Source organism: Anolis sagrei, chromosome X (genome assembly GCF_037176765.1).
Source record: "Anolis sagrei isolate rAnoSag1 chromosome X, rAnoSag1.mat, whole genome shotgun sequence".
NCBI lineage: Eukaryota > Metazoa > Chordata > Lepidosauria > Squamata > Dactyloidae > Anolis > Anolis sagrei.
The window spans coordinates 93053510-93077716 of record NC_090034.1 but is presented as its reverse complement, the minus strand read 5'-3'; the positions used below and the strand labels follow the sequence as shown (position 1 = coordinate 93077716).

The following is a 24207-nucleotide window of genomic DNA, read 5'->3' as shown; positions in this document are numbered from 1 at the left end:
ACACTAAAAATAAAATATAATATATGGAACTCTCTGCCCTAGACTGTGGTGGAGGCTCCTTCTTTGGAGGTTTTTGAACAGAGGCTGGATGGCCATCTGTCAGGGATGCTTTGAATGTGATTCTCCTGATTCTTGAAAGAGGTTTGGACTGGATGGCCCATGAAGTCTCTTCCAACTCTATGATTCTATGAATGACTTGAATACAGGACTCAAATGTCTGATGAAGTTACAAAGCTTCCATGCAACGGTGAATGAATACCCCTTTATTTAAAAGCATCACTCTAATTTCTCATCTGAAACCAGCACTGAGTATTAGAAAGCGTTTATTAGAAGTCATGAATATTTACATAGTAATCTCCCCATCACCATCCAAGCGCTTAAGTGGCTTTAAATACGTTAGCCAAATGGCCTTTACAACAGTTCCGCAAGGGAGGTTGCTGTAATTTATATTTCATTTTAAGTATTCACTTTTGCATCGGATTGGTTAAAATAACTGGTTCCTTGAGCCCGATTTGCAAAGGCAATGCATAAATATGACACTCCATAATGGCATCGTTATTATGCCACAGGGTATAAAAACATTATGTGCAAGCGCCAAAAGCGAAGAGAGAACTATAACTTAGACTCATTTGCCCAGTTTCCAACAAACCTCACAACCTCTGAGGATGCCTGCACTGATGTGGGCGAAACGTCAGGAGAGAATGCTTCTGGAACATGGCCATACAGCCTGGAAAACTCACAGATCGTTGCAGCTATGGGCAACTCAAAGATCATTGCAGCTATGGGCAATCATCACACTATAGAATGAATCTACTTGTAATTTAGTGAGGAGCTTTTAACAGCCTCACTAAAGTACAAACCCCATAATTCTGCAGGCGGCAGAAACTGGATTTAAAGTGGATTCTTTCTTTAGTGCGATGAAGTAGTGGGTCCCACATTAGAAGAAAAAAGGGGTATAAATTAAATAAACAAACAAGACTTTGTCCTCATTGGGTTGTTGTGTATTTTCTGGGCTGTATGGCCATGTTCCAGAAGCATTCTCTCCTGATGTTTCACCCACATATATGGCAGGCATCCTCAGAGGTTGTGAGGTCTGTTGGAAACTAGGCAAGTGGGATTTATATATCCATGGAATGTCCAGGGTGGGAGAAAGAACTCTGGTATGGGTTATTGTAGGTTTTTCAGACTATATGGCCATGTTCTAGTAGCATTCTCTCCCAACGTTTCACGAACATCTATGGCAGGCAGCCTCAGAGGTTGTGAGGTCTGTTGTAAACTAGGTAAGTGGGATTTATACGTCCATCGAATGTCCAGGGTGGGAGAAAGAACTCTTATCTGGGTTATTGAAGGTTTTTTCGGGCTATATGGCCATGTTCTAGTAGCATTCTCTCCTGACGTTTCATGAACATCTATGGCAGGCATCCTCAGAGGTTGTCAGGTCTGTTGGAAACTAGGAAAATTGGATTTATATATCTGTGGAATGTCCCAGGTGGGAGAAAGAACTCCTGTCTGTTGTACTTAGATGTGCATATTTCAATTGGCCACCTTGATTAGCATTTGATCGCCTGACAGTTTTTAGGTGTGGCTTGTTACTGCCTGAGGGAATCCTTTGTTGAGAGGTGATTAGCTGTCCCTGATTGTTTCTTGTCTGGAGTTCCCCTGTGTTTGAGTGTTGTTCTTTATTTACTGTTATAATTTTAGAGTTTTTTTAAATACTGGTAGCCAGATTTTGTTCATTTTCATGATTTCTTCCTTTCTGTTGAAATTGTCCACATGCTTGTGGATTTCAATGGCTTCTGGAAATTAGGAAAATTGGGTTTATATATCTGTGGAATGTCCTGGGTGGGAGAAAGACCTCTTGTCTGTTGGAGCAAAGTGTGAATGTTTCAATTGGCCACCTTGATTAGCATTTGATGGCCTGACAGTTTTTAGGTGTGCCTTGTTACTGCCTGGAGGAATCCTTTCTTGAGAGGTGATTAGCTGTCCCTGATTGTTTCTTGTCTGGATTTCCCTATGTTTGAGTGTTGTTCTTTATTTACTGTTATAATTTTAGAGTTCTTTTTAATACTGGTAGCCAGATTTTATTCATTTTCATGGTTTCCTCCTTTTGTCCACCTAGCTCCAACAGACTTCTTTCTCCCACCCTGGACATTCCACACATATACAATAATGTTTTAGATTGATTTAAACCTAATGTTTTTATTCAATATGTAATTGCTTTGCTTGTTGTTGTGGCATCAAATTGTTGCCAGTTGTAAGCCGCCCTGAGTCCCCCCTTGGGGGTTGAGAAGGATGGGATATAAATATCTGAAATCATAAATATAATATAAACTCAATTTTCCTAGTTTCCAACAAACCTCACAACTTCTGAGGATGCCTTCCAAAGATGCAGGTGAAACGTCAGGAGGGAATGCTTCTAGAACATGGCCATATAGCCCAAAGAACCTACAACAATCCAGTGATTCCAGCCATGAAAGCCTTCAACAATACATTGAACTCTTGTCTGTTTGAGGCAAGTGTGAATGTTGCAAATAAAGAGCAACATTAAAAAAAAAGAGGGGGGTACAAGACAAAAATTAATCAGGGCCAGCTAACACCTCCCAACAAAGGATCCTCCCAGACAGCAACCAGCCAGGCTTTCAAGCTGCATGGTCATTCAATGCTAATCAAGGTGGCCAATTGCAACATTCACACTTGCCTCAAACAGACAAGAGTTCTTTCTTCCACCCTGGACATTCCATAGACTTCTTTTTTCTATGTCAGGAATAACTTGAGAAACTGCAAGTCGTTTCTGGTGTGAGAGAATTGGCCGTCTGCAAGGACGTTGCCCAGGGGATGCACAGATGTTTTGATGTTTTACCAGCCTTGTAGGAGTCTTCTCTCATGTCCCCACATGGGGAGCTGGAGCTGATAGAGGGAGCTCATCCACGCTCTCCCCGGATTCGAACCTGTGACCTGTCGGTCTTCAGTCCTGCCGGCACAAGGTTTTAACTCATTGTGCCACCACAGTTATATATTCCACAGATATAGAAACCCCATTTGCCTACTTTCCAACAGACCTCACAACCTTTGTGGATGCCTGCCATAGATGTGGGCAAAACGTCAGGAGAGAATGCTTTGGGAAGATGGCCATACATTCTGGAAAACACACAACCACCCAGAGATTCCGGCTTTGAAAGCCTTCAACAACACTTTTGCCCTCCTTTCTGTTTTAAGGTTCAGTGCTTCCTCGTTCTATTATTTTGCATTGTTTTATTGTATTCCTAAGTTATTTATTTTATTGTGACATTAGTTCTATTGTTCTGTTTTTATTTTGCTGTAATGTATTACTGGGCTTGGCCTCATGTAAGCCACCCCAAGTCCCCTTTGAGGAGATAGTGGCAGGGTATAAATAAAGATTATTATTATTATTATTATTATTATTATTATTATTATTGACACAAAAGCACAGTATGTCACAGCAAACGGGATCTATATGCTGGATTTCGTATCACAAAATCACAAGGCGAACACTTCCCAAGCGTCTAGGACTGTGTGATGTATTTTTGAATGATGTGCGCAGATCCAAGTCAGGTGGCCTTTTGCAGTTGACAGATCGTGATTTTGTCGATGTTTATTGTTTCCAAATGCCTGCTGAGATCTTTTGGCATGGCACCCAGTGCGCCAATGACCACTGGGACCACCTGTTGTTGTTGTTGTTGTTGTTGTTGTTGTTGTTGTTATTATTATTATTATTATTATTATTATCCATCCTGTCCTCAAAAGCACTAGCTTTCCCCACTTGTTGGAAAAAGGGGGTGGATTCTGGAGGCTGTAGTCCACCAGAAGGCCATCCTGTCCAGGAAAGCTGACTCAGACGCTGACGTCCAAGTCAAATGCATTGCCACGCTGACCCTTAAACCCCGAATGTCATACTCTTAAACGTCAGCAAGACTCAATCGCAAGACTAGCTTACGAATTGGAAGAGAGGAAGGGGAGGGTAAAAAAAAAAACTTTAACCAAAGAAGGATAGATGGAGCTTATGCATTTAGGGAGGGAAGCGGAGGAAGAGACACCCCTTCCTACTGCATCAATGCTATTGGGCAGCTGAGTTCCCTCTGCATATAGAATAGCTTGCCTTTTCCAACATCAGCACTAGCTTTCCATTGCACTCTCCTTTCTCTCACACATACAAGCCCCCAACCACTTCACAGAGAACAGCTAATCCGCTTCTCTCACACTCCGTGCCGGGGCTTTCTCATGAATAGATGGAGGATCAGCCTCAGCCTTGCTCCCATCCATGGGGCTCAGGTAGTCCCACTGCCTCTGGATCGGAAAGCATCTCCTTTTCTTAGAGGGGAGAGGACCACTCGGATCTTTCCTGAACAAATGGACAGAGGAGCCAAGAGCCAGAAGACCTGTTGACCTGTTGAAAGGAGCACAGACCTCATCAAGCAGTAAGGTAGGATTCTATCAAGCTCTCTCCTTCCTCTTATTGATCTCCATTGAATGAGGATGCCTGCTTTCCTGAAACCAATTTGGCATCATGAATTGCAACGGCGATTCAGAAATTGTTTCAGACAAGCTCGCAACAATCATGGGTCGAATCTAATCTTATGTCCCCAACTTGAATAGATCGAAGGGATGAGTCACAAGTCACAGCCTGCGTATCTGGCTTGAGTCAAGGGCTAGCATTAACATAAAGGTTTTCCCCTGACTTTAAGTCCAGTCATGTCCAACTCTGGGGGTTGGTGCTCATCTCCTATTCTAAGCCAAAGAGCCAGCATTATCCGTAGATATCTTCAACGTCATGTGGCCAGCATAACTGCATGGAGCGCCATTACATCCCCACTGGAGCAGTACCTATTGATCTACTCACATTTGCATGTTTTCAAACTGCTAGGTTGGCAGAAGCTGGGGCTGAATCCGCTCCCTGGATTCAAACCTAGAATCATAGAGTTGGAAGAGACCTCATAGGCCATCCGGTCCAACCCCCTGCCAAGAAGCAGGAAAATTGCATTCAATGCACCCCCGACGGTTGGCCATCCAACCTCTGTTTAAAAGCTTCCAAAGAAGGAGCCTCCACCACACTGCGAGGCAGAGATTTCCACTGCTAAACAGCTCTCACACTTAGGAAGTTCTTCCTAATGTTTAGATGGAATCTCCTTTCTTGTAGTTTGAAGCCATTGTTCTGCATCTTACTCTCCAGGGCAGCAGAAAACAAGTTCGCTCCCTCCTTCCTATGACTTCCTCTCACATATTTATACATGGCTATCACGTCTCCTCTCAGTCTTCTTCAGGCTAAACATGCCCAGCTTTTTAAGCCGCTCCTCATAGGGTTTGTTCTCCAGACCCTTGATCATTTTAGTCGCCCTCCTTTGGACACATTCCATCTGTGACCTGCAACCTTTCAGTCAATAAGTTAGCTGTTTAACCTGCATTAGATTATAATTATAATACAAATTATTACAGCTTTGTTAAAAACAACAACAAAAGAACTAGAATTTAGTACATTGTGGCCGTAACAACAGGTGCCTTTCTAAATCTCCACACACAACATCACAAGAAACCATCCTTGCATAACTCCATACACAAGATTATGAATGCACTCACCTGTGCTCTTAAAGGTACATAAACAATGGAGCATTTGTGACTGAAGTGCAATTCTACCCCTTCAACTCCCCTTTTCTGTTATTCTCAGCTGCACCAGACTCTTTGCGTACTCACACATGGATCATAACGCTGTTACGCAGATATGCCAATCGAAGCAGGGTCATTCAATGGGTTAAGGGGAATAAAAACTCAGAAGCATTTATTCTAGCCAATTTGATCCCGAATCCATGTTCCCTAGTGTTTGGGTGATTATGTATGAAGTGCTCCAGACATTTCTTTAAGGACATTGCACACCTTTCCCCTTCTTAAGAGACTTTCCTATAGAAAAAGGGGTGTGTTCAATGGGAAAACATAGGAGGGTTACAAATGGACAACAAGATAATCTGGATCCACATTAAAATCTCAAAAGATGTAGCTGAATGATTGTGGGACAGAGCAGCAGGTGTCTGTGAGATGCTCCCAAACACCTCCAGGTGTTTTGGACTTCAACTCCCACAATTCCTAACAGCATACCTGCTGTTAGGAATTGTGGGAGTTGAAGTCCAAAGCACCCGAAGAGCCCAAGTTTGCCCATGCCTGATTTAAGGTATGGCCAGACTTTTCTTTGTTGTCCAAAATTGACATTCCAATATAAGATATACTGCTACTGGATACAGAGGCTCCACCTTTGCACTCTGTTCTGCCATATAGGAAGAGATGTTAGGCTGTATCTTCACTGTGGAATTAATGCAGTTTGACACCACTTTAATTGTCAAGGTGGAAAGCTGCCCCGAGTCCCCTTTGGGGAGATGGTGGTGGGATATAAATGAAGTTGTTTATCTATATAAATAAAAATGTAATGTTCATTTGTGGGATTAACAGAACTCAAAAACCACTGGACGAATTGACACCAAATTTGGACACAAGACACCTAACAACCTAATATGTGTCCTTCACTTAAAAAAAATGATTTTTTTCATTTTGGAGTTGTAGTTGCTGGGATTTATGGTTCACTTACAATCAAAGAGCATACTGAACCCCACCAACGATGGAACTGAACCAAACTTGGCACACAGTTCTCCCATGACCAACAGAAAATACTGGAAGAGTTTGGTGGGCAGTGACCTTTGGTTTTGGAGTTGTAGTTCAGCTACATCCAGATATCACTGTGGACTCAAACAATGAAGGATCTGGACCAAACTCTACACGAATACTCAATATGTCCAAATGTGAACACTGGTGGAGTTTGGGGGAAATAGAATCTTGATATTTAGGAGTTGTAGTTGCTGGGATTTATAGTTCACCTACAATCACAGAGCATTCTGAACCCCACAGCAACGCGTGGCAGGGGACGGATTTTTATTATTATTATTATTATTATTATTATTATTATTATTATTATTGGAATCCTGGGATTTGAAGTTTGAAAAAACACCAGCCCTCTTTGGCAAAGAAGGCTGAAGAACTGATAAAACTACAATTCTCATGATTCCATAGCATGGCAATTAGAGTGGTGTCAAACTACATCCATTCTACTATGTAGATGCATAACTAGTTACTTGCTAGCTTCAACAAAAAGGGGGTGGATAAGGGTTTTTTGGAATGTCATGCGTAATGATAACAAACCACACATGGCTGGGATGTGTTGTGGATACAACAAAAGGGCTTAAAAGTGCATTTACACCATTCTAGTTTCCTTTTTCACCTGTACATAAATCATAATTCAAACTTTTCCCTTTCCCTCCCAAATTACCAATTCATCAACTTGCACCCAATGACTCTGAAGGCCAAGGTTTGAAACCCCATTGGGCTGGTCACACTTGCTCAACCTCCAGCGATAGGTGCCCTTTAGGGCTGCCACAAGTTGAAAACGACATAGACAGAAGAAACTGTTGAATGGAAGGGATTAAAATACATGTTGCAAATAACTTTAAAAAATATTATAGTGTACAATCCCATTAATTAATTGCTCCTCTGGGGCCTGCCTTTGATTGCCTGCCTTCTGTACCCTGAAACAGCTGGGTGCACATCCATTAGCAGGCCTTAATGGGTCTTGGCAGCTCTGGAGCACGTGGCAGGTTGTTCCCCAGGCGGTGGCGCATCTTTGTGAGTGATGATTATTAGCAGCACTCTTCCCCTTCATAGGCAGAAGGACTGATGGACGAGCCTCATCAAGGAAGCATTATTAGAACATTTGGAATGCTTGGAAGCTTTCTTGAGTCCCCTCGGGGAGATAAGGCGGCCTATAACTAAAGTATTATTATTATTATTATTATTATTATTATTATTATTATTATTATTATTATTGGAGGCGTAACAAGCTGCTCCTCCCAGGAGAAGGGAGGAAAGACTTGATGCTGCGCCACCACCTTCTGACTTGGACTGCAGCTCCCTTCATCTCCAACAGCAGGTAGGTGAAAGAGGGGAGTGTGTGCTCGAGGCTGGTGGGACATCCATTTCCATGGGCTTTATGGGATGCTCTCCCTTCTGTTGACATCCATCCACCTGGGATCCTCTCCCTTTTGTTTTGGACTACATCTCCCATCATGTCCAACTCCCAGGTTTTGAGGAGAGATTTTGCTTAAGGCTGATGGGACATCCACCCCTGTTGGCTTGAATATATTCATTTCTATTTTAGACTGCAGCCCCCATCATCTCTGTCTATAGCTGCTGGGGGGCATTTACTTTGAAGCTGTTAGGGTATCCATACTTCTAGGCTTGGTGGGATGCTCTCCTTTCTGATTTGGACTGAAGCTTCCATAATCTCTGAACTGGAAGTAGTCTGGGGAGATTTCATTTGAGACTGATGGGACATCCATCACTCCTGGATACTCTCCCTTTTGTTTTGGATTGCAACTCCCATCATCTCCAAACTCAGGTGTTGGGAGTTTATTTCTTTTGAAGCTAATGGGACATTCAGTCCAATGGGCCTGAATTCTCTTCTTTCTGGGTTGGTGTGAGTTTTCCAGGCTGTATGGCCATGTTCCAGAAGCATTCTCTTCTGATGTTTGGCCAACACATGGCCATAAAACCCTTAAAACTCACAGCAACCCAGTGATTCCAGCCATGAAAGCCTTCAAGAATGCATTGAACAGCTCTCCTTTCTGGTTTGGACTTCTGCTCCCATCATCTCTGTCCACAAACGTGGGGAGATTTTGTTGGAGGCTAATGGGACATCTGCCCCCATTGATTTTATAGGATATTTACCTTTCTGTTTTGGACTATATCTCCCAACACCTTCTGACTGCAGATGATGGAGAGATATCCTGTTTGAAGTTGATGGGACATTGTTGTTGTTGTTTTTGTTGTTACAGTTGTTACATTATTATTATTATTATTATTATTATTATTATTTATTTCCATCCTGCTTTAGCTCTCTGAAAAAGAGAAACCCAAAATGACATGTAGGGGAAACATTTGGAGGAATATAGTGCTGCTGCAAGGTGATGTTGGGCAGCTAAAATCAATTGTTAAACAATAGAGTCTGTCTGCAATCTATGCATATATATTTGGCAGCAAGCTTCACTGAACACATGGAAGGCAAGTCATAGTAAACATTGCGCTCATATCTATCATCATATTTATGAATTTTTCAAACTAATGACTGGTGAATGTACTGGAAAGGAAAATGGGTTCCCTTGGAACTGGAAAGACCAGTATCCACTAACTGCAGTGATGCAAAAGTGTCTAAACACATAGAAATTCAATGTATACATATAAATACAAATGTCAGTAAACATAGGATTGTCATATTAACATTAAACAGAAATAATTTGTTCTTTTCTCAAAAGATGGGGGAAAAATCCTCTTTCCATGTGTGGAAATAGTTCTTGTTTACTTTACTACAGATGAGTAGACTCCAAATCCTTGCACAGTAAATGTCCTATTTTCTTTATTACACAAGAGTGGACTCCAACATTCAACTGGTCTTCATCAGGTAGTCTTCATCAGGTAGCTGGGTCTATAAACAGTACTTTCCTTGCCATCCATTTGCAAGTAGCCAAAATTAATGCAGGTTTAGCATCTCTTATCTGGAATTCTGAAATCCCCCCAAAATCCAAAATTGGCCACATGGGTAAAATGTTTACTTTCTGTTGCTTCGATGTACACAAAGGTTGTGCACATATCTTTTCGTATGTGCATAAGGGTTTTATGAAATATAAATTTACTTTATGTTTACACTTGGGTCCCATCTACAAGATAGCTCACTATGTATGTATGTATGTACTATGTATGTATGTATGTGTATGTATGTATATGTATATGTATGTATATATATATGTATGTGTGTGTGTGTGTGTGTGTGTATACACACACACACACTAGCTGTACCTGCCATGCATTGCTGTGGCTAGCCTTCCCTCCCTCTTTCTCTCCTTCTTTCTTTCTCTCCATCCTTTCCTCTCTCTCCTTCCTTCCTTCTCTTTTTTCCTTCCTTCCTTCCTTCATCTCCTTTCTTCCTTCTCTACCTATTCTTCGACTGTAACTCCCAGCAGTCCTCCTGATTGATCTATCTACCTACTATCTATGTCTATCTAATCTATCTATCTTATCTATCTGGAGAATTGCTAGGAGTTGCAGTCCAGGAATAGGAAATAGGACATATGTATGGATTGGGATGCTCTCAAAGAAATCCAAGGAGAAGCAAGCTTGCAGCTTGGAAGCAGTGCATTTGGAGCATCCTCTTCCCCTAAAGGGTCTGGTCTAGGGGATGCTGGGAGTGGTTGTTTTCACGCATGTGCTGTATCGTCATTTAGCTTTTTTGAGAGCGGTTTATGAGTGATGGTCATTCATTGGTCCGTTAGGGATGTAGTGTCCAAATTTTGTGTCAACTTGTTCAGTGGTTTTTGAGTTAGGTAAATCCCACAAATTAACATTACATTTTTATTTATATAGATGAATATACAAATATTACAATTTCTGGAAAAGAAATTCCAAAATCCAAAACACTTCTTGGTCCAGGCATTTCTAACAGGGAATAATCAGCATGCAGTAATCAACCTGCTTGATTTTTAAAAAAATCATTTCTGCCATTCCCCCCCCCCCCCCAAAAAAAAAACCCCAAACAAAACAAAACAAAACAAATAAAGGTACCAACAAATAAAGGTTTTGGGAAGTACAAAAATAGTATTTGGGTTCCATCCTGAAATGTAGAAAGCTAATATAGGTGTCCAGGAGTCTTAGCCAACACTACCCTTTTTCCATTTTTAAAATAAATATCAGGAAGATAAAATACAATGGCACTGGATTGGCCTTTAACAATTGGCAGTTCTTATTACTCATGTCCCTTATCACTCTCCATGGAAATGTAAGATAAATGAGGTGGGAGAGAAGAGATGTGCTGAAGTTGAATTTTTAATAACCTTGCTCTTTTCAACAGTGGGACTACCATCATGTTGTAGTTATATACCCTATTATTTTTGCACCAGTGAGAAGCTGTAAACACAGTGCAGCCTAGGAGACTTTACAGCAAAGATGTACTATTTGGTGTATTTGCAAATATACAAACAATGGACAGGGCACTTCTTATTAGTTGTGACCATTTTAAGTTTCATTTTTGATTGACTAGAAACAGAAAAAGACCACCATTGTTTCATGCAATAATTTGTGGTTTGTGGAACCCAACAGGACTTCTTGATCCTTGTGCAAAAGCCTGTTTGTGGTATGTTTTCTCAATTTCAGCAGTATTATATTAGGGAAAATGGAGTCAATGGCCCAAACTAGCACTGGTGTTCATGTAGACCTCCAAAAGTCATTGGATTGCAGCTCCCAATATTCCTCACTATTGCTATGCTAGTGGAAGCAGTTGGATATTGTAGTCAGACAACCTCTGAAGGGCCACATGATCCTGATGCTGACCTATATCCAGTCTTAACTGCAACTAGAGTAAGTTCAGTGGCTCAATTGTAACTTGGTTACACCTAGGTTAGTTCTGGAGTTTGAATAGTTCTATTCTGCTTGCGGTTTAACACACAGCCTCCAGCATTCCTGATTTCCCAGTGAATTCTCTGCCTTTAAAACGTCCTAGTTTCTCACTCCCATTTTTGCCTTTCTACAGTTTACTTCAATCTCTGCAAATTGAGTTTAAAGTACTATAACAGTTCATATTTTATTAACTCAGTGGAGGGAAAAATATGAGAGGAGAGGAGGAGTGGATAGGATCTCACTCTCCCTGGAAACTCAGGCAAAAGCAAACTGCTGCAGTGTCTCCTTGCTTGTGAGTTCTTCCACATGAGCAACTTTTGCCATCTTGACTATGCTCTAATGTTACTTGACCATATGTGTCCCGGTTTCCATCTGGAAATTGTCGGTGGTTATGCTAGCAATAGGTAGCCATAAATATCCTAAACACAACATATCCTATCAGATCTTGGAAGCTAAGCTGGAACAGTCCTAATCAATACCTGGATAGGAGTTTTCCAATGAATCCCAGGTACCATAGGATGTATTTCAGAGGAAGGAATTAGAAAACCACTTGTGAGTATACCATGCTTCGGAAAACCCTGGGAAATGCATGGGATCACCATAAGTCAACAGGTGATTTGAAAGCACATAGACACAAACTTGCTTGCAATTGGATCCAGACTTTAAATTGTTGTTAAGGTAAAGGTTTTCCCCTGACATTAAGTCCAGTCATGTCCGACTCTGTGAGTTGATGCTCATCTCCATTTCTAAGCCAAAGAGCCGGCGTTGTTCTTAGACACCTCCAAGGTCATATGGCCAGCATGACTGCATGGAGTGCCGTTACCTTCCTGCCATAGCGGTACCTATGGATCTACTCACATTTGCATGCTTTCAAACTGCTAGGGTGACTTGTGACCTTTCGGTTAGCAAGTTCAGCAGCTCAGTGGTTTAACCCACTGTGCCATTGGGGGCTCCATATGGTCCCATAACCTTGGAGCAAATAAGATTCATCATGATATGGTTATGACTTGATTTCCTTTCAGCATCACCACTCCCTTCAGTGTCATTGTGGTTTGTCACAGAGCGATTCCTCTGAAACCCAGGAGGAACCAGTTAACAACCAAAATTAAGTCACTTCAGAGTTTACCAGTGGATATTGAAATCTTCCCCTCATCCTTGCAGCACAGGCATTAAAAATAAATAAAAAACTTAAAAGAAAGAGATCTTAACTTGAGAGCTGCTTTTATAATTTTTGCTGGACAGCTCCTCTGCCTTTAGCATCAGCCTGATAGACAGAAAGAAGCAAGTACTGTATTGTCGAAGGCTTTCATGGCTGGAATCACTAGGTTCTTGTAGGTTTTTTCGGGCTATAGGGCCATGTTCTAGAGGCATTTCTCCTGACGTTTCGCCTGCATCTATGGCAAGCATCTTCAGAGGTAGTGAGGTCTGTCTATTTCCAACAGACCTCACTACCTCTGAGGATGCTTGCCATAGATGCAGGCGAAACGTCAGGAGAAATGCCTCTAGAACATGGCCCTATAGCCCGAAAAAACCTACAAGAACCTAGAAGCAAGTACTGTTTTGTGATCCAGAGAGAAACAGTCAGGGGGCTTTCATCTCAAGTTCTGTGCTAGACTCCTGCTTTTTTAAAAAATGGCAATGATAGTCTCTCGCCAGAATTTGGCTGCCTACCTCCCTCCTCCCTTCTTTGTTTGTTTCCAGATAATGTGTCTCTGGTTGTTTAACAGCACCTGGAATCAGATGGAAGAGAAGTTACACAACACAGAAAATCTCAAGGTCCCAGCTAGACCCAGGAGGGCAGATGCAACAATAGCTGTATAAATAATAAAACTACAGCTGCAGTTGCATAACCAGATCACAGCATTATGATAAATCTTACAGCAGCGTGGAGACTAGGAGAGCGAACATTAAAGGTCTTCAGATCTGCAGGTTGACTACATTTGAAATGCTAACATCTAAACTAGGTATTAGATTAGAAATCCATCAGTTTTCCTCTCTCTTTCTCAGAGACCCCTGGGATCACCCACTCCAGCCCCCTGCCATGTAGGAATACATAATCAAAGCACTCCTGACAGATGGCCTTCCAGATTGGTTTAAAACCTCTACAGAAGGAGACTCCATACTCTATCCTTTTCAAAACCACAGCCTTACAACAAAAAATCTCGAATGCTGCCATCTGTACCCAAAGTAGAAGCAGGGGACTTTGGTTGTTGCTGAAACCCATTGGGCTGCAGTTAAATATGTACAGGGCCAGAGTCATCAAAAGTGTTGGGCCACATCTTTTTTTTTCCTGCCAGACTCTTTCCTCTTATTCCTTTCCAAGAGGTGTTTGTTTAAGGTAGGAAACAGAGCTGATTCACTGTAACTTTGAAGCCCTAAAATTAAATGTTAAGTCTGGTGTTTACCCATTTTTGAGCAAACACGCTGCAATTGAAGTTTAGAATATATTTACTTTTACAGTTTGAAGAGAAAAGGAAAGAAAACTTCTTCATTTTATTCCCCTCTGTTTTGTAATCTTTTGTGCTGAAATATGGCGTGCCGGTTGGGTTTAGGAGAATGGAAGGAAGTCTCCAAACTTGGACACACTTTCAGATTCTAAAAGCTTTTAAATTTGTTTCTCAGATTTGAATGAGGTGAGAACTTTTTTTTACTGTCTAACAGGCTTGTTCTTTTGGGGTAAACCTTGCTTCATTTTATGTCCTGGCTTTTGTTGGAGGCCACAATCAATTTTTGAGAGTCTCCCAAAATTAGAAGGGTTGTTTTCTGTTTGGGGACCTAAAATTTGGACCATAATTGGGGGGATTCCCACCCACTGGCTCCCTTTGATGGTGTTCTTACCTGGCACCTGCTTTTTCCCCTCTCGAGTAAGAGGCACTCAGCTGCAGGCCTACATGCCTGCCAGCCGCAACACAAGTCCCACCACACTCTCTGAGAGTGTGTGTGTTGAAGCTGGCCAAAATTGCCTCCCTGCCTGCATGTAGGCAGGCCTGGAGGTTGGTTGCAGGCATGCTCTGGGTCCTGGCACACATGCTTTTGGAGAGTGTGGTGGGGCCTGCAGGCAGGCCTGAAATGTGCCTGTAGGCAGGCTTGGAGTGCACCTGCACTCGAGCACTAGACCTGCCTGCACGCCCTGCCACACTATCCAAGAACGTGTGTCGCGGGGTTTGTAGGCAGGTCTGGAGCATGCCTACAGCCAAGCTCCAGGTCTGCCTACACGCAAGCAAGTAGGCAATTTCAGCTCAACATGAAAGCATGTTTTTGTGTTGAGCAGATTTCTGTGTGGGGAGGGGGCTTCCCATTTCGTGCTTCCAAAGAAACACAGGACACAAAAGAAATGGCAGAAACAGCAGGTAATTAATATTACACACATGTCTACTGTCCAGCTTCTTCCTCTTGCTCATTTCCTTCCTGGGCTTATTTAAGTCTAATTCACTAACAAGTTCCTATATCTTTGGTTAGCAAAGGATAGAAATTTTCTCCTGGCTTTGCCAAAATGAATGTACACTGCACAATCCACTCTTGAAGGTTTGTATACTCAACAGATCATATCTCTCTATTCCACACAAACCCTGACTCTTTGATGGTACTCATATGCTGCTATGCACCTAAGTTGGCCACTTCAGCCGGCCTTGTGGTCGGACCACTGATTCCTCCAGCATCCCCTTCTCTCTTGTGCCATCTCTTGGCAACGGAAGCTCTCTCTGATCCCATGGCAACTCTCTCGTTTTGTACCGAGGCTCGTTTATTGATGCTTCCCTCCACTTTGTGCAATAGTTCCAGCTATGTGGAAGTTACGCGGTAACCAGAGCAACTGAGATTGCCCTTGAGAATTTCAATTACAGATAGGAGGGGAAGGAGTGGTTAGTTTGCACAATGTGGTGGGTGCGTGGGAGGGGAGCAATGGAGTTGAGGTGAGCCCTGTCACCTTGGGGGGAAAAATCCCAGGTGTTTTGACTCTACCAGTGACTCCTGCCCTCTTTTTCCTGTGGCCTTTAGTTTTTCCCATGTCAACAGGATGATTAATCAATCTGCACTGGGTTTCAAACTTTAGAGTAATTCTCCATGGTGCTGAACTACATCCCCAAATAGGTTCAGCCAAGCGTAGTTTTACCATGCAACAACTGACGTGTGAACCACCTGCACCCTCTTCACTAATAGACACAACTTCCAATTGGTTGGGCACGTGCAGCATGGTTTTCACCTCCTTCTGCAGACTCTGGGGCAGCATTAAACTGAGGAGCAGTGAATGAGTAGAGAAGCTGAAAAGTTGATGTAATGGCTCATAATGCCTTCCGCAGACTTTTAGATTCAGAAAGCATAGTAAGGGGCATGGTTTATATGGTGCAGTGGGGATTAATTAACTCTTGGTGAGTCACTCAGGAAGTCTAGAGGGTGAGGAAGTGCCAATCTCCAGTATGCAGTTCTGTGCCAATGTCATTCCCAAAGCTAAGATCACAGCACTCTGAAGTTTAACACTGAGGAGTTTAGACATGAATAGAAGGAAGAAATAGAATGTTTCATACATTTTCAGCCTCTTGATGTACTACTATTTAGATTTAAAAGAAGTTGACATGGATGTAGGTACCACTAAATCTCTTTTGGGAAAATGCTGTTTGGCTCTTCTTATATTGGTAAGGAAATGTGGACAGACACATGAGATGCCGTTGTTCCTGAAAGTGGCTTGTTTTTTATCAGAGGTGATTATTTGAATGAACTAATATCTGGGGTGCTCTCACGGGACTACCATTACACCCAGAGATAGATTTTACACATACATCACAGTTTTTAAAGTTTGAGCATCTTAAACATACTCTATAAATTGAGTGCTAATCTATCCGAATGCCAACTCTTACTAAATTAATTGAGTACCCCTAAGCAACCACCCCCAAAATGGGTTTGCATTCACCATACAGCCTGGGTTTTAAGTCAACCTACTCCAAACATGTTATTGTTTATTCATTCAGTCACTTCCAACTCTTCGTGACCTCATGAACCAGCCCACGCCAGAACTCCCAGCTCCTTCAAGGTCAAGCCAGTCACTTCAAGAATACCATCCATCTTGCCCTTGAATGGCTACTCTTCCTTTTTCCTTCCATTTTCTCCAGCATTATTCTCTTCTCTGAGCTTTCCTGTCTTCTCATTATGTAGCCAAAGTACTTCATCATTGCCTCTAATATCCTTCCTTCCAATGAGCAGTCAGGCATTATTTTCCAGAGTATGGACTGATTGGATCTTCTTGTGTTCCAAGACACTCTCAGAATTTTCCTCCAGAACCACAATCCAAAAGCATCTATCTCCCTTCACTCAGCTTTCCTTATGGTCCGGCTATTGCATCCATAGGTTACTACGGGGAATATCATTGCTTGAACTATGCAGACCTTTGTTACCAGTGTGATGTCTCTACTCTTTACTCCACTGTTCACTCCAAATATATCTGTGCAATTTTGTAAAAAGCCTTCAAGCCATTTTCACCTAATGAAAGCCGCAAATCGAAATTTTTTTTTTGATATACAGAATTTTGAAAATGGTTGATGCTCATGTATTTTTGAGCTATAAATTTAAAACATGGAGAATGAACAGATGGGCAATGCAATTTTATGTCCTTGCTGGAATAAAGAGGTTTATGCTTCAAGGCTGGAAAATAAGTACCTAGCACTGCATGTTTTCTACAGATTTTTTGTGGGCATCATTTTGCTATATGAACTGCTTATAGTAACTCATAAATTTAATTTTTACAATATATTTCTCCCTCACTTTGTTGGTTTGATGATTAATAATTTTATTTTATTTTAATTCTTACTTCCCCACCTTCTTTTTTGACAGCGTTGCCCTTGGAGTAGGGCATATATTCCAGTATGCTATGGACATACAGTAAATTGTATTGGGCAAACTCTGCACCAGCGTGACTTACTGCCTTGAGTGTTTGACCAAGGTGCTAGGAGACCAAGGTTCCCATCCCAGTTTAACCATAGAAACACATCTCAGGAAGGCCACACTCCCCGAGCCTGAGGAAAGCAATAACAAACCCCTTCTGAATAAATCCTGCCAAGAAAACCTAGAAATCGTGCCGCCAAATAAATAGATCCTAGAGCAAATGAAGCCTGAACCTTCCCTAGAAACTAAAATGTCTAAGTGGTGTCTGTTATACTTTGGCCACATCATGAGAAAACAGGTCTCATTAGAAAGACAATGTTCCTTGTGAAGGTAGAGGGTGGGGAGATCAATCAAGGAAGCCATGGCTCTGACGTGGACAACAGGGCTGTTGATAAGTGGATGATGTTGAGGTCTCTATTAAGTCAACATGATGGAAGGTAATACAGTGTCATAAGAAGTTTAGATTGACCTGAAAACTCTGAAACCTAGGGGCCAATCCTCACCTTCTGCTCACATTATAGGTTCACTAAAAAAACAAGAAAGTGGAAATTATTTTTAAAACTTCTGAGGATGTCTGCCATAGAAGTGGGTAAAACATGAGGAGAGAATGTTGCTGGAACATGGCCATACAGCCTGGAAAACTCACAGCAATCCTATTAGAAACCTTTATTAGTGGTTGAAGAAGAATTGGAGGGCTGCACTTTGTGTTAAAGGTGAATTTATAGCCTTGGAGGCCACCATAAACCATAAATATCTTTCTTTTTTTTTGCCTAATGAGGGAATGGGCAGAAGAGGATTTAGGGGCCACAGAAATGGGTAAAGAGGACACATGTGGTCCATTGCCCTTCATAGATAGAGTTACATGCAAGCTTAATTTTTCCCCTTTCTTTCTCTCTTTGGCAGGGAGATGTCCGCAAGCCCAGCAGCCAACAGTTCAGCTTCCTCTCTGGTCCTGGGGGAGAGCACTGTGCGTAACATTGTAAAGATCATCACGGGTGTGATCTTCAGCTTTATCCTCCTGGCTGGAGTGACCGGGAATGGGATAGTTTTGTGGGTCACTGGCCTGAAACTCCGTTGGACATCCAATACAGTCTGGTTCTTCAACCTCGCCTTGGCTGACTTGGCCTCCACCTCTCTGATTTTTGTGACCATCCTATATTTGGCCTTGGATCTGCACTGGCCCTTTGGATCCGTGGCCTGCAAGGTGGCCAACTGCCTTTTTGGGCTTAGTGTGTGTAGCGGCGTGCTCTTGCTCAGTTCCATTAGTGTGGACCGCTGTGTCCTTGTAGTGGCCCCTGTCTGGTGCCAAAACTACCGCACGCCCCGCCTCACTTGGGGGGCATGTGGGTTTCTCTGGCTGCTCTCCTTGGCTTTCTTTGTCCCCAGCTGCTACTTCTTCACTGAGGTCTCACTAGAAAAGAACAACCGGAGCTCCTGCAACAACCTGGATGTCTTCCAGGACTGGCAGGAAGCTGAAGTCCTTACCATTTGCATCTTTCTCTATCAATTCCTCCTGCCTTTATTGGTCATCTCCATCTCCTACACAATCTTGGTGGTGACCATGCACAAGAAGAAGCTCAACAAATCCAGCAAGCCTTTTTTGGTAGTCACCAGAGTGGTCTTCTGCTTTTTCATGTGTTGGCTGCCCTATCATGCCTTGGCTTTGGCAAGGATCTCCATGGACACAGTGCCAGATTCCGTGCGCCTGGTAGCCATCCCCCTCTCCAAGTGCCTTGCCATGTTCAATAGTTGCATCAATCCTTTGCTCTATGTCTTTGTGGGGCAGGAATTCCAGGATGCAGTAAGGAGGTCCTTGCTGCAGGTCTTCAGGACAGCTTTTGAGGAGGCACCCATGGCAGCCAATCTCTGAGAAGCAAAGGGGAGTCTCGCTTTCTTGAGATCTCATTAGTGGAAGGAAAACCATCTTCTGGTTACAACTAACCACAGTTTGGCCTTTTGCTACTAGCTACTGCCACCCTGCTGTGGAGGACAGAACCCACTGTAAAGAAATGGGGAACCTGCAGTCCTATAGGTATTATTGTACTACAGCACCCATCATCCCTGACAATTGGTCACACTTCTGGGACTGATGGGGGGTGGAGTGCAACAATATCACAGGGTCCACTAGTTCTCTTAACACCACTTTAAGCAAGCGTATCACTTAAACTCTGGATCAAGGTACTGTGAAGCCAAAATCTACAAAATTAATAGATACCAATTTTTCAAAAACTTTGAAAAGCATCAACATTATTCAGTTTATGCTTGTGATAGGAAGGAACCCAACAATGAACTCAGGCTCCTCATTCTGCACTCCTAAGATTTCTCCCAAGATGATCCATCCTTCTTCAAGCGTAGCAAGGGCTAGCAACCTGACTTTTAAAAAGAAGAGAAAACAGAAAGTCATAGGATTTTCATAGTGTCACAGGATGCCACCTTTGGCAACCATTATGCTATTTATGTACACAGAGAATTTCTGAAAATGGGCAGATCTGGTGAAAAGAGACTTCTGAACCAGCATTAATGCCAGCTTCTTGGTCCAATTGCACAATGTAACCCTATCAGGTCTAATCTGTAGTAAATCAATTGAATTAAATGGGAATGGCCTGGCAAGTGTGTGAGATTGTAGTCTTAAGTTTGTGTCCTTCCCTACTCTGCCTTATCTTAGTCTTATAACCTGGCCACTCTGTTTCGGTATGTGGAATTGGGAAAAGAGCGACACACCTATGCCGATATGCCACTCTTGAAAATAGTCATCAAGGCAAGATCAATTTATTTCACTGCAAAAAAAAATTAATAATAATCTAACTGACAACTTAAATACCTATTTTAAAAGTGCATTCCTATTAGTCAATTCACTCTTTTGGTAGATCATACATTCACAGGCCACTCAGGGGAGTATGGATATATAAATACAATAAAACTTTATTTATATTCCGCTCTATCTCCCCAAAGAGACTCAGGGCGGATTCCAAACATAACAATCAAACATTCAATGCCTGAATACAACAACAATACATCCATACTAATAAAATGTGTGCAACCCAACATATAAATACGAGTTATAACTTAACAAACTAAAATTAAATAAAAAGCACAGCCTGTTATAACAGACATAAGACAAAATGTCAAACATCAAATGGAAACAATAATTTCCCATTTCCTTGGGGCAAATTGGTTAATCATTGCTCAAGATATCTATGGAGGAGCTCAGGGCTGCAAAAATAGCCTTAGATGGCCTTTGATGACTCCAGGTACCTACAGAAAACACCAATTTCTCAAGATCTGGGCTCAACATTTTTTTTTCGTGTCAGGAGTGACTTGGTGTGAGAAAATTGGCCGTCTGCAAAGAATAGTCTGAAGTTCAGTCAATCAGTCAGTCAGTAGCCTTTATTTCGGTCAACAAACCATCGACTAAGTCAAGTGAAAGTAGAATAATGAAATACAACATTTAAGTAATTAGGAACATCACATTTGGCTTATGATTAATGAAAACAAGTATCACCATTTGCTATCAGTTGAATGACTGGAGTCTGAAGTTCTGATGTTTTACCATCCTTGTGGGAGGCTTCTCTCATGTCCCCACAAGGGGAGCTGGAGCTGACAGAGGGAGCTCATCCATCTGCTCCCCGGATTCAAAACTCAAACCTGTTGGTCTTCAGTCCTGCCAGCATAAGGGAGCTCCAAGCTCAACATTAACCTCAGCAACAGTAGTTTTGCTCTGTATGGACCCTCTAAACACCAGCAGATTATTCTTTGTGTCTGAAACTGAAAAATAGGCAGGGCAGGTATGACGAATATGTTTACTTTGGATGACTTGAGAACATCCAAGCATCCTGAAGTTTTTATCGACTGAAGATATTAGCCTGTGTGGATTTCTCAGCTTTGAAACTTCCCAGTGCATTTGTGTTTTGCTTTGGCTTTTACTTCCATCAAGAGGGCTAGGAACTTGATCTTTACAAAAGGGACAAGTGACAATTGATGAAATGTCTTAATGACATCACTGAAGAAAAATGCACAAAATGCTTTTTGGTTATGATCCTCATGCTGTCTTTAGCAAATGTTTGGTAAATATCCCCTCTCTAATCTCTTTTCCTTCTCAATATCCCTTCCTTTGGTTTGTTTTGTGTCTCTGTGTGTGCATTGGGAACTTTGTTGGTTTGTCTCAATCTACATTTAGGAAAACTGACATGAAGTGTGTAAAGTTGCTGATTTCTGCTTATGTGTCATTTTGAAGCCTAATATTTCAGCATGGATCAGGGATAAAAAGCCAAGCCATCCAACAACTGATTGCAGAAAGCAAAACGTGTTAAATCGATGGTTTTGGAGGAGCAAGCAATCAGTAGAAAGTGCCTGAATTGTAAACCAAATGATGCAGAATCCCTAGGATTTGGCTGCTTTTGCATCAGAGGAGAAAGACTCAATGCTGTTTCCATCCTGCTATTGACGCAATGCTCCTGTTTTTTGGCAATGGTTAACTGCATCCCCAACCGCGTTTTTCATTTACTCTGAAAGAACAAACTCCAGAAATGAGCAGAAGCAGAATGTTGATAAGGACTCCCTCTTTGGTTTTGTGCAGAACATTCGCAAGACCTAAAATACAACTTCAAACAGCACCATTTCCTGCTGAAGACTTGGAAAAGATTGCTAAGTGTGGGTAGAAGAAGCCACTTTCCTTATCCCCAAGTGGGTTTTAAATCGCTTGAGAATTGTGGTATTAGAAGAGCGGTTTAAATCCGAAGCTCTACCTTGTCTTTTCAGGTGTAGTGTAAAGAAAGATGCTAAGGATCTGAAATTCAAGTGGCACACCTCAAAGTACTATGAGACAATGTATTTTCATGGCTCGAATCACGGGGTTGTTGTGTGTTTTCCAGGCTGCATGGCCATGCTCCAGAAGCATTCTCTCCTGATATTTCACCTGCATCTATGGCAGGCATCCTCAGAGGTTGAAATTTCACAACCCCTGAGGATGCCTGCCATAGATGCAGGCGAAATGTCATAGAATCATAGAGTTGGAAGGGACTTCATGGGCCATCCAGTCCAACCCCCTGCCAAGAAACACGAATATTGCATTCAAATCACCCCTGACAGATGGCCATCCAGCTTCTGCTTAAAAGCCTCCAAAAGAAGGAGCCTCCACCACACTCCGGGGCAGAGAGTTCCACTGCTGAACAGCTCTCACAGTCAAGAAGTTCTTCCTCATGTTCAGATGGAATCTCCTCTCTTGTAGTTTGAAGCCATTGTTCCGCGTCCTAGTCTCCAGGGAAGCAGAAAACAAGCTTGCTCCCTCCTCCCTGTGGCTTCCTCTCACATATTTATACATGGCTATCATGTCTCCTCTCAGCCTTCTCTTCTTCAGGCTAAACATGCCCAGCTCTTTAAGCCACTCTTCATAGGACTTTTTCTCCAGACCTTTGATCATTTTAGTCGCCCTCCTCTGGACACATTCTAGTTTGTCAATATCTCTCTTCAATTGTGGTGCCCAGGAGAGAATGCTTCTGGAACATGGCCATGCAGCACGGAAAACACACAACAACCTACTATGACACATATGGAGACAACTAAAGTGTTGTAACCGCTACCTTCTCAATAGCCCTACCAGGGGAAGTCCCGGAGCTTGTTTTTTATTTATTTACTTACAGTACTTAAGTTGTGCCATTCTCTCCCCAAAGGGGACTCAGGGCGAATCACAGATCATATACAGTGTTCCCTTGCTACTTCGCAGTTCACTTTTTGCAGACTCACTGTTTCTTTTTTTTTCAAAAAATATGAATTTAAAATATACAAGTAGCGAGGGCACACTGTATACCCATTACCTGTGAGGACCCCTACGTGGATTTGGTGGTTGTGATTGGTTAAAATCATCCCCTCCGAGTTGACACCATGTTTCCCAGCGCAGTCACCGGAAGGTGAAGAATGTGTGTGTGAGCAGGGAAGGAGGAGGGAGGGAGGGAGGAAGGGAGGGGGAAAGAGGAGAGGAAAGAGAAGGCGAAGGGATTGAATAAGTGAAAGAGAGAGGGGGGAGGGGGGAGGGGGATAGAGGAGTGAGCGGTCCTATGCTTCACATGCGCTGGGGCAGTACATATATAGCGTCCCTCTTTGCGGATTTTCAGTTATCGTGGGTGGTCCTGGAACGTAACACCCACAATAAGTGAGGGAACACTGCATATGGCAAACATTCAATGCTGATTATACAATGACAAGACTGACAGACAGATATAGGCTTTTCCTCATCACTCAGCTGTGCTCGGTTCTGGCCACAGGGGAATGGTATCGTTCCATTTTCTTGCTAAAGAGCTTTCTTTGTTCGTAAACTTTCATCCGAAATGCCGTGCCTGAAATACCTCCCTGGATAATGTGGTTCCTATTCATCTACTAACATTGTTGTTTTCGATCCTCTAAGTGGGCTGGGAACTGGGCTGAAAGTCAGGAGCCCACCCTGACCCGGCTTCAAATTGTCAACCACCAAATGTCCACACTGTTGTTTTTTTTTTGGGGGGGGGGGGGAGGGAGGATAGCAAAAGTGAAATTTTCATATGACAAAAATGATTGAAAATATGATCCTTGTTTCTGCTTCAACTAAGCTAGAGACAAATAAGACAGCATCTTGACATGAAAGACAGCTGTATTCAAAGCTAAAGATCATGGATTCGGTCAACTCTATCTATTTTGGTTGCATTCGCATGAAGACCTTGTGAAGCTCAACAATGTCCAGTTTGGGATTTAATCAAAGTGCCATAAAATGTTTCTTAATTGTGGAAGGTGAGAGGTGAGAGGAAGGCTAGGGGAGCGGGAACTAGCCCTTAATCCTGGGAGGGTCGTACCTCTCCTGAAAATGAA

At 42.4% G+C, this 24207-nt stretch overlaps 1 protein-coding gene across 1 annotated transcript; it reads left to right on the top strand.

The window, feature by feature from the left end:
* The first annotated feature begins 4128 nt into the window (after positions 1–4128).
* LOC132781689 (chemerin-like receptor 1) lies at positions 4129–20140 on the top strand. Its single transcript, XM_060786077.2, has 2 exons — positions 4129–4441; positions 18274–20140. Exon 2 carries the CDS (start codon positions 18278–18280, stop codon positions 19238–19240), a length of 963 nt encoding a protein of 320 aa, XP_060642060.1. The 5' UTR covers positions 4129–4441; positions 18274–18277; the 3' UTR covers positions 19241–20140.
* The last annotated feature ends 4067 nt before the right edge of the window (positions 20141–24207 follow it).

Coding starts and splice junctions, on each gene's coding strand:
- LOC132781689 (XM_060786077.2), top strand. CDS start 18,278: ATGTCCGCAAGCCCAGCAGCCAACAGTTCAGCTTCCTCTCTGGTCCTG.